Below are 10,937 nucleotides of genomic sequence, written 5' to 3'. Positions count from 1 at the left end.
CCGTCTCAGCTGTTTCCTCACCTGGCGTCAGGCTGCCATGACAAGCTGTCAGGTGCCTGGCGCCCGGCAGGGCTCTGGACACACCGACCCCTCCGTCCTCTGGGCCCCTATAGAGAGGTGGCTCCCAGCCTAGGGTCCGGGCACGGGTGGGCCCAGACAGCTGGCCAGGACAGGCCGGAGCTGGTTTCGCTCAGATGGATCTGAGATGGGGGGCGGCACTACAGGGACATGAGGTCCGGGTAGTGAGGTCCTCACTCGCCCGAGCAGGGCTGAGCGCTGAGACCTTGCAGGAGAGCAGGTCTCGTGCGAAACGCTGAGCAGCGCCCCGTGGCAGGGCTCAGCCCACCGGCCAGGCCCCCAGGCCCGAGGGCCGAGGGAACAGAGCCAGCCATCCACCTGGTGGGAGCACGGGTCTCACAGGTCTGGAGGGCTTGGCCTCTGAGGATGACTCGAAGGCAAGGACACGGGTCACCAGGCGACACAGCAGCACCCCTGAATGTCCTCAGTGATGTTTAATTGCAACAGCCCCCCCCACCCCAGTCTACAGCAGAGCCAGGGTTCACGGCAACCCCTCCCCAGCTCACCCATCCTCCCGGCAGTGCCACCCGGAGCCGGGAACCCGTTGCAGGGACCCCCTGACCCGCACCCAAGGGACAGTGGGTGAAGAGCACCCTATCGCAGCGGGCACCTGAGCAGGGCAGGGGGCGGGCGGCCAGGAGGACAGCTGAGGAAGTGGTAGAGGTGTGGACACAGGGATGCTCCAAACAGGTGACAGGGGGGCTGGAAGGAACAACTGACCACACGCACCCTCGATGCCAGGCGACCGATGTCATGCAAGAGACCGCTCCTCCCTGGCCCATGTGACCCTCAGGCCAACACCAGGCCGGTAACCATGGGCCCCTTGGCCTTCTCAGGTCTGTAGCTGGGCAGGCCAAGGCCAGGCCCCAGCCAACTGTCTTTGGTGTGGCTCCCACCTCTCCCAGGTGGCGCCCCGTGGGGACACGCCCCTTTTCCTCCTCCAGCTACAACCTCCAGAAGGTTCCAGCGGGTCAGCTCCTGCAGCGGTGGGGCCTGCCCGCTACTGGAGCAGGCCGCGGCTGAGCCTCAGCGCGGCTTCGTAGGTGACGAAGACCACCATGTTGACGGGGAAGGCACGGCAGCAGTTGAGCGTCAGCCCCTTGAACAGGACCCGCGGCCCCTCCTCCCGCACGCTGGTCACCATGCAGTGCAGGAGGCCCCTGTAGCGCCGCCGGCCCTGCCCGTCCGCCTGCAGGCGGGACTTGATCACATCCATGGGGGTGGCCACGGCCCAGGCCAGGGCTCCCGCACAGCCGCCGGCCACCAGCACACCCAAGACATCTGCAGGGGAAGACGCACCGGAGCGCCTTGATTGGAGGTGGAGCCAGAGGGGAGGGGGTGGGGCACCCGAGGAAGGGCCCAGCTGTAACAGAGCCGGGGCTGACTCCACCCACGTGACTCCCCACCCCCACCCCGCCAGGCCACACCTGAGCAGGTCTGTCCTGACCCTCCCTATAGAGGGCGCTGAGGCTCCCACCCCGGGAGGCACAGGGCAGCCTGCGTGACACACGACTCAATTCCCGCTGGCGGAGCCTGCACCCCCTTCCAGGCACCCCCACCCCCCCACTCACCTGGCTGGCTGTGGCCGGCGGGGGTGAGCCACTCGCAGAGGATGGAGTAGGAGAGGAAGTAGGTGGCGAAGGAGTGGCCCTCCCGGAAGAGCAGGGCCGAGCTGCCCTTGTAGAGGCCGCGCAGGCCCTCCTCACGGGCCACGGTGGCCAGGCAGTGCAGCGGCCCGCGGTACCTCGGCCCCGGCGCCGGACCTGCGGAGGGCGCGGGACACAAGGGCGGCACCGCCGCTGCCGAGGCCGAGGATCTCCGCCTCGTCTGCGCCTGCAGCTGCGTCTGCGCCTGCGCCTGCGTCTGCGTCTGCAGACGGACCTTGGCCACCTCGGTGGGCGAGGTCAGGAACACCTAGAGCAGAGACGCGGCAGCAGTGAGGAGGCGCCGGCACCGCCACGCACCCCTTGACCTGCCCACCCCACCCCCACTCCCGTCAGCCTCCTGCTCCCCGGGGCGGCGTGGGGGAACCTGCGCCCGAGAAGCTCCAGGCTGGCCTGTGGCCCTGCGGGGGGGCGTTCAAAGCCGGCTCCGCCCACCCAAGCCAAAGCCGGTGCTTCCTTCTGGCTACCCACTCGTTGTGGCACAGCGTGGGCGTGAGCACACAGTAGGTGTCGGGTGTCTGTGACTCCGGCTCATGAAAGCACTTAACCACATAATTAATTTGTTAATGACATATTAATGTGATAATGAATACATGCATTTAAAATCAGGCTAATAACATTAGCATGTAACATGAGCCTTGGCTGGTATGGTTCCGTGGGTTGGGCGTTGTGCCGCAAACTGAAATGTTACCGGTTTCATCCCCGGCCCAGGCACACGCCTGGGTTGTGGGTCCGATCCCCCGTCAGGACACATAAAAAAGGCAACCGGTCAATGTTTCTCTCACACATCAATGTTTCTCCCTCTTTCTCTCCCTCCCTTCCCCTCGCTCTAAAAATGAATAAATAAAATCTTCAAATGATAAAATAAAATCAATAAGCAAGTCCTCAGGCAAGGATAAAAATAATTTATTTTATTTATGCATTTTTAGAGAGGGGAAGGGAAGGAGAGAGGGAGAGAAACATCAATGTGTGGTTGCCTCTCATGCGCCCCCTACTGGGGACCTGGCCTGCAACCCAGGCGTGTGCCCGGCTGGGAATCCAACCCAAGACCCTTTGCTTCGCAGGCCGGCACTCAATCCACTGAGCCACACCAGCCAGGGGAAGGATAATAATTTTTTAAGAAGACGTAACATAGCCCTGGCTGGTGTAGCTCAGTGGATTGAGCGTGGACTGGGAACCAAAGTATCCCAGGGTACAGCCAGGGTCGATTCCCAGCCAGGGTACATTCCTGGGTTGCAGGCCATAACCCCCAGCAACCGCACATTGATGTCTCTCTCTCTCTCTCTCTCTCTCTCTCTCCCCACCTCCCTTCCCTCTCTAAAAATAAATAAATAAAATCTTAAAAAAAAAGAATACAATGCACAAGAGAAATACAATAATGTTTCAGGAGTGAGAAAAGCAAGAAATATTAAAAAAAAAAAAAGAAGACATAACATCATGTCACGAATAATGTGGTTTGCCCTTTCGTGGGGGCTCCTGCCTGTCGGGCTGTGCTGGGGACTTCACCCGTGATGTCACTTCATTCTCAGCAGGACGCCACTCACCAGTGAAGAGTCAGAAGGCCAGAGAGGCTCCCCAGGGTCCCCACGTCCCCTCAGCTAGCGAGAGTCAGCCGAGTCCTCACCCACAGTCCCGCAGCCTCCACCAGTCTCCGCCCACCCTGAGCCTCAGTGGCCCTGCCCTCTGGGCTTGGCGACCTCTCAGGCCCTCCCAGCCTCTGCCCACCCCCACGGTCCCAGGGACCCCTCTCATCTGCCCCACTCACACGGACGAGGCCGGAGGCGAAACCCGACAGCGTGATGTCGGTCCTGGCGGGCTTGGCATCGGCACTGCCGTACCGGAACCGGCAGATGTGAGCGAGGCAGTGGCGGTAGGTGCCGAAAGACAGGGACGAGACCAGGGACACGGTGCACACGGGCAGCGAGAGGCCCCTGTAGAAGCCCCGCACCTGGCGGGCAGGTGAACAGGACCCGAGGGCCCGAGTCAGGCCAGAGGTCCGACCAGGAGGTCCGGGGGACGGCCCTGTCTCGTCCCTGCAGGCCCTCCCTGACTGCGGGGTTCCGGCAGGTCACTCGCCGCCTAGCACCTCGGGAGCCTGAGCTGTGAGAGGGGGTCCCGGTACATTGGGACAAGGGAGTGAGGAGGTGGAGGGCCGGGCTGGGCCCGCGGGCGCGATGCGAGGAGGGGGCGGTGCACTAGCATGCTTGGTGGCGGCTGTGTTCCTTTTGCTGGTTCCTGGCCGGCACCAAGCCCCACCCTCGCCTTCGTAAATGTCCCTGTGTCCTGCTCTGGACAGGCCTCTGACCTGGACCCTGGGGACCGACACCTCCACCCAGCACCACTGGTGCCCAGCCCGAAGGGGACAGACATGCAAACACATGGCCCACCCCCCAGACCTTCAAAGCCCCACACCCCCCCTCTAGACCTCTCCTGGAGGCAGGACCTCCTTCTAAACCCCTGTGTGCCAGACACCCCGGCTCTGGCCCCCAGAAGACTCAGGGGGCTAATGCTGCTGTTCGCCCTGGGGAGGCGAGGGAACCAAGGCCCCGAGCAGGGCTGAGCACCGTCTGGCTTGTTGGCGAGTGGCAGGCCAGGGGTCCGAGGCCCCGACGCGCCTGCCCATCACCCCGGCCCCGCCTACCCGCTCTCGGCGATACGTGTCCTGGACACACTGCCAGATGCCCGTGTACTTGGGTTCCGTCTGGATCCTGACCTGTGGGAGAAGTGGGCTTCAGAAGCGGGTGGCTGTGGGCCTGGGGCAAGGGCAGCAGGCCCTGGGGGAGGGGCAGAGCCCACTCCTGGATTGTCATGGCTGTGCTGATGGGGGTCAGAACACGGACAGTGAGCGCCAGGTACGAGGAGGAACTGGGGCACAGGCCGGAAGGGAGTGACAGGCAGTCCCCAGGGCGGCGGAGCGGGCTAGGTCAGGGGAGCGTGCTAGAGAGCTCTTTTGGCCGGGGATGGGGTGCCGGAGACTCTCGGGGTGGCCCACACTCAGGCAGGGGCCCTGGGGTGCGTGGCGGGGCTTGACCGTGGCCGCACCTTCACTGTGTCCAGGGGGTAGCCCACAGCGACACCGCAGACACCTGCAGGGAGAACAGAGGGACACGCGAGGGTGGAGGGTGCAGCGGGGAGAGCACAGACCCACACTCCTCGTCCACACGGCGTCTCGTCCACGCGAGAGCCGCCCGTGTTGGAAGGAGGGAGCAGACTCCGAGAGCCGCAGTGGCTCTGAGAGGCTGCCGGCGGCTTCTTCCGCCCGGAGTCCTGGCCCACAGGTGCCTCCTCCGGAAACCCAGGATGCTCCCCAGCCTGCCCTCCAACTTCTGAGAGAACTGGTCCAGCGCTTGCTGGGCCCTGGCCCTCCAGCCTCAGGCTGTGAAGGGTTTGGCTGGGGGTAGGGGCTTCACCCAGGGCTGCCTGGAACCCCAAGTTTGTGGATCCCAGCACAGGCCCTGTTCCGGGGGTTCACTGCTGCCCCACGGCCTGCCATCTCTGCCTCTAGAACCAGAGATCCTCAAGTTCAAGGCCTGCACCTGGTCCCCACGACCCAGGACCTGGCACGGAGCAGGGTCCCGTCCCGCCCAGGCCTCCTGGGGGCCGCCGGGGAGGAAGCACGCAGGACTCAGGAGCCCTTCCACGCTGTGTGATCTTGGGCAAATCGATCCCCTTCTCTGAGCCTCCCCCTTGGGCAGCAGCTGGCCTCAGGCCCTGCACACAGTGGGACCTCAGCGAGCCCCCGCCCCTCCCACACTGTTCTCAGACGTGTGGCCCAGGAGCCCCGTACCGTTTCACATGGTAAGTGAGGCCAGGGCCAGCAGCCAGCAGGGTGGATGGCTGGGCGGAGCCGGAGCCCTGCCTGACCCCGTTTCCAGAAGGTCAGTCACCCGTCTGGGCTGGCCTTTCGCAATGAGCCCTTTCCCTAGACATAAAAACAGTCCCGGGCCCGGCGGGGTCGATTACACACCGACACATGGCCATGGGCCGGGGGCGGCCGGCCCTCCCCTCCTCTGCCCACGGCTTCCAGGAAGTGTCCCGTTGTCGCTGTCCACTCTCTCCCGGGTCCCCTGTCCTCCCCACGCCTCACCCGGCCCTCTCCCTGCAGGCCACGCCCGGCCCCCACCTGGCCTGGGCAGAGACCTGGAACTGCCCTCAGCCTCCCCAGCTGAGCCCCCCAGGTGCACCCAGCCTGCGTGGCTACCCAAGTCTCCTGGGAGCCAACCCTGTCCTCCCTGCACCCAGCACCCATGGCCCACACCAGGTCCCAGCCACTTCTGGGGTGACGCCTCAAACCCCACATCTGCCAGAGCCACCCCCCAGGGCAGAGAACACCCCCAGAAGGAGCAGCCCCCCCCCCCCCACTGCCCCCTGGAGCAAGGCCCTGCTTTCCCTCTGTTACCTCCAATGGCTCCGGCCACAAAATCCATGGACTGACTGTGCGGGTGGCGGGGAGGCCCTGGGTCTCCCTGCCTGAGCACAGTCCGACGCGGCCGCCACCACCAGGATGGCCTCCGCAGCTCCTCTCCGCCCTTAAATAGCTGTGGGGGCGGGGAGAGGAGGCAGGGGACAGGAGGCAGGAGCCTGCTGACCAGTGGCCCAGAAGGCAGAGGGCGTGCTGGGAAGCAACAAATCGATGCCCACCTGGCATCGCTCCCACCCCCACAAGGGCCCTTTGCCCCAGTGCCCTCAGGAGTGGGTCGCGGCTGTGGGAAGTCTGGGGGAGGCCAGGGAGCCTGGGCTCTGGGGAAGCAGGCCCACTGTCCGCATGGCCTGCAGGCGGGGTCCCAGACCACAGCCAGACACTTCCTGGGGAGGTCCAGGGATGGGGCCGTGATGTCCCCGTCCCTCCAAGCCCCTGCTCAGGCCTCACTCGCCTCCCTGGCTCCCCTGGAATTGTTCCCGCCCCAGGAACCCTCCGAACTCCCGCACTCATGCCTTCAGCAAACACTGTCCCAGCCGAGGCCGGGCCTCAAGGAGCCGGCCGGCGGAGAGGGAGTGGGGACGAGGGGCCCCCGCTTCATGACACCAGGGGGCTGGCCAGAGCCCTCCTGGATCTGGCAGGGACACCAGCCGCTCTCGGGCCCGTTCCACGCCCTTCCCGGCGCCCAGGGCCCGGCCAAGCCCACAGCTGTGCTGCGTCCCCCGTGCTCAGCACAGGCCCAGCACCCAGCAGAGCGCGCTGCGCCAGGAGAGCACGCCCCGCGGGACCCACCAAACAGGACACGCGTGGAAGGGAAGCTGCTTCCGTCCACTCCTCACTCGAACCCATTGCAGCCCTGAGAGGACCCTGAGGCTCAGAGCGACCGTGAACTTGCACCGGGGCCGGGGAGAGGGCAAGGGTTAGCGCCACAGGGGCCGTAGTTGTCTTTTTGCTCTGCGGCCCAGGAAGGCTGTAACTTTTCCTTCTAGGGAACATCTTTTATTCCTTTGCATTAGGTGTTTTAACTTGCACTTTTTTATGTTCTCATCAAATAGGTTTTAAGATCAAAGCAGTGGAATTACAAGGAAAGAAGATCAAGCTACAGATAAGGGACACGGCAGGCCAGGCACCATCTCACATGTCACAGCCCCCAGCACAGAGGAGCGACGGGCACCATGCCGGTGTGTGACCTCACCCAGTGTGTGACCTCATGCCAGTGTGTGATGTCATGCCAGTGGGTGACCTCATGCCAGTGTGTGACCTCACCCAGTGTGTGACCTCATGCCAGTGTGTGATGTCATGCCAGTGGGTGACCTCACCCAGTGTGTGACCTCACCCAGTGTGTGACCTCATGCCAGTGTGTGACCTCACCGATGGGGCAGGCTTTGAACACAGCAGCAAACGGCTGGGAAGCGCAGCAGACAGGCGTGCCAGTGAGGGCGTGGAGAGCAGCCGCTGGGAAACGAGTGGGAGTGGAGCGGAGGACCGAGAGCTGCGCCCGAGGAGGAGGAGAGCAGGCCACACAGGGGCGTGGAGTTCGGTTCCTGAGACTCGCGCAGAAGCTGATACAAAGACCGAAAGGCCTTGCTCACCTTAACTAAAGGCGTCCCCCAGAGAGAGAGTCCTGCGAGGAGCGGAAAATGTGGGCGTCAGCGGTGGGGGGCGTGACAGGCGGGGCAGCCTCGCATTCCACCGGTTGGTGGCCCACCGCCGCCCTGTTCTCTCTCTGGCTGCAGAATAAACCGCTCTGTCCATTTGAACTCGAAACGGTCATTTTCCTTCCTCATCTTAACTATCCAATCCTCCTATTTTATTTGTTCTTTCATCTGGGACTGCTGGCTGACTTTATACTTTTCCTTACTTTTTAAAAAAGATTTTATTATTTATTTTTAGACAGAGGGGAAGGGAGAGAGGAAGAGAGGGAGAGAAACACCAATGTGTGGTTGCCTCTCACGCACCCCCAGCCGAGGACCTGGCCCACAACCCAGGCCTGTGCCCTGACTGGGAATCAAACTGGTGACCCTTTGGTTCACAAGCCAGCGTTCAACCCACTGAGCCACACCAGCCAGGGCTATACTTTTCATTAAACAAACAAACAAAAAAAAATGTACAGAAAAATCAAGTCTGTAACTTCACTTTTAAATGTACTTGCTCAGCTTACCACTGCGTTTCAGTTGTATTATAGTCCAGTTCTTTTCTTTTTCTTTTTTAAAATTTTATGTATTTTTAGACAGAGGGGAAGGGAAGGAGAAAAAAGAGAGGGAGGGAAACATTAGTGTGTGGTTGCCTCTTGCACGCCCCCCACGGGGGACCTGGCCGGCAACCCAGGCCTGTGCAGCCAAACCTGCGACCCCCTGGTTCACAGGCCGGCGCTCAATCCACTGAGCCACGCTGGCCAGGGCTACAGTCCAGTTTCTTATCAACATTAAAACTTACAGCAATCAAAAGAAAAGTTATGGGAGGAAAGTGGGGACAGCTGTAATTGAACAACAATAAAAACATAGTGAAAATAAAAACAAACACCACCAGGTCCAGGCACCCCTGTCGGGGCAGGGCCGCGTGTCCGGGCGGGCCTGCAGGCGGACCCTGAGCAGGCTGAGAGCTGGCAGAGGGCAGCCTCGCCGGCGCCTGCCCAGCCATTTGGGAGCGGGGGACACAAGTGGCCAGGGGCAGCTGCCACGGCAGAGGGCAAAGGGCGGGATGTGGCCCATCCAAGGCCAGCCCTGATGCCTGTCCTGGACTCTAGAGAGAAGCAGTTTTAGTCTGGTTAGCAGCCAAGCTGCCTGTGTTCAAACCACAGCTCTGTGGCTCATGCCAGCTCCGGGGCCTGGGGCCAGCCCCTTGACCCTTCTGAGCCTCTATTTCTGCACCTGGCAAATAGGGATGGTACCTGCCTCACATCTGTGGCCAATCAGGGCAAGCTTCAGGCATGTCCCCATGGAAGTGGCCAGCCAAATGCCAAGGCTGCATCAATAGGAGCATAGGTTCCAGAAGGAAGGAGGTGACAGGCCTGGTGAGAGCAGGGCAAGTACGGTCGGTGCTTGGACTCACCTGCAGACGAATCCATGCATGGAAGGCCGATGCCGTGGCCGATGAAGGGGCTCGAAGGGCATTGTCTAACTGAAGGATCAGGACCGTTGAGCCCCGTGTTTCTGGCAAAGCATCCAGCTGGTGAGTGCCAATCATGCTGTGGCACCTGAGCCAAGAACCTGGAAATTGCCCTGGGCGCCTTCCCCCCCTGCAACCCACACCAGCTGAGGCACGACGTCCTGCAGTCAGACCATCAAAGTTCAAGTTCAGATCCACTTTGGCAATCCATCTGCACAGCCCCCAACTGCATCATCTCCCCCCAGACAACAGCCTGGTCCCACCCAGGCCCTCCCCTCATGCAACAAACACTGCAAGGTGGCATGCCCCAGGCCCAGGGCAACAGCAGCTAACACAGACCTGTGTCCAGAGCGTGGTGAGGGCCAAGGAGAGACACTAAGTGGGGAGGGGGGGGGCAGGGAGCGCTGGGGCGAGGGAGGGAGGCAGTGTTAGGAAAGGTATTTGAGACAAGCGTGTTCTCCTGGTCCCCGTGGCCAAGTTCCATCTGCCTTTTGTCGCACAAACACGCCCGAACCCTGCCCTTCCTCACGGCAGAAACAGAAATGTGCCACCTCTCTGTCCAGGCCGCTCTGCACAGGCCCAGACACCTCCCCTCCCAGCCGTGAGCTTCTGATCGGCAGAGTCGCGCTGGGCTCGTCTCTGCGCCCACAGCACCCAGCACAGGGCAGGCACCCTGGGGAGGCTTGTTGAATAAAATGCACGAGTAGACAAGTCCGTGAATGGATGAGTGGGTAGGTGGTGGGGGGGGTAGATAAAGGGGTGAGTGGGAGTGTGGATGGACGGATGGATGGATGGATGGATGATGGGTAGATAGATGGGTGGATTAGTGGGTGGGTGGGTGGGTGGGGGGTAGATAAAGGGGTGAGTGGGCATGTGGACAGACGGATGGATGATGGGTAGATAGATGGGTGGATTAGTGGGTGGGTGGGTGGGTGGGTGGAAGGGTGGATGAAGGGATGGACTGGTGGATAGATGGACGAGAGAATGGATGAGTGGGTGAGTGGGTGGGAGTAATAAACGAGTGAATAGGTCTGTGGACAGATGGGTGGGCGGGTGGACAGATGGATGAGTGGGTAGGTGGGTAGATGGGTGAGCGGGTGGGTGGATGGGTGAGTGGGTGGGGAGTTGGTAGGTAGACGGATGGTGAGCGGTGGATGGATGGATGGGTGGATAGACAAACTGATGGCTTGATGGATGAATGATGGACTGATAGATGGACACTGGGATGGACCTAGGGCAGAGTCAGCTGCTCACGCTTGACCCGACCTGACTCAGTAAGTGGCAAAGAGGCCTGGGGGCGGCTGGGCAGGCTGGGGTCTCAGCTGGGGACCCCAGAGCCTCGCCTGCTGTGGGGGGCGCTCAGGCGGAGTCTTGTGTGGGGGGCGGGAGACGGAGACCGTGGCTGCCTGCCGGGGCCGCCCCTCCCACTGGGAAGGGTCATTGCTATCAGCGGTTAGGCCTGCTTTCCGCCTCCTCCACCGGCACCAGAGCCCCATCCTGTCCGGCCCCACCCAGCCCGAGCCGGGAAGGCCGCACTGCCCTCTAGGGGCAGACAGAGAAACGACCCAACCACGCAAGCCCGGACCAACCCAAAGGGTCCTGGGCACCGAGGTGCTGGCCCTGCTGGGCTCGCTGGGCCGGGGCCCCAAGAAACCACACATCCTAAA

At 62.2% G+C, this 10,937-nt stretch overlaps 1 protein-coding gene across 1 annotated transcript; it reads right to left on the bottom strand.

Moving 5' to 3' along the window:
- Window positions 1-1,050: 1,050 nt before the first annotated feature.
- Window positions 1,051-6,264, bottom strand: SLC25A47 (solute carrier family 25 member 47). The gene is made up of 6 exons (XM_028507827.2): window positions 6,142-6,264; window positions 4,785-4,828; window positions 4,384-4,455; window positions 3,508-3,690; window positions 1,650-1,992; window positions 1,051-1,359 (listed from the first exon to the last, which is right to left on the bottom strand). Exons 1-6 carry the CDS (start codon window positions 6,167-6,169, stop codon window positions 1,079-1,081), a joined length of 951 nt encoding a protein of 316 aa, XP_028363628.1. The 5' UTR covers window positions 6,170-6,264; the 3' UTR covers window positions 1,051-1,078.
- Between the last annotated feature and the right edge of the window lie 4,673 nt (window positions 6,265-10,937).

Source organism: Phyllostomus discolor, chromosome 1 (genome assembly GCF_004126475.2).
Source record: "Phyllostomus discolor isolate MPI-MPIP mPhyDis1 chromosome 1, mPhyDis1.pri.v3, whole genome shotgun sequence".
Lineage (NCBI taxonomy): Eukaryota > Metazoa > Chordata > Mammalia > Chiroptera > Phyllostomidae > Phyllostomus > Phyllostomus discolor.
The sequence above is the reverse complement of the archived record's forward strand: the minus strand, read 5'-3'. Positions and strand labels throughout refer to the sequence as shown.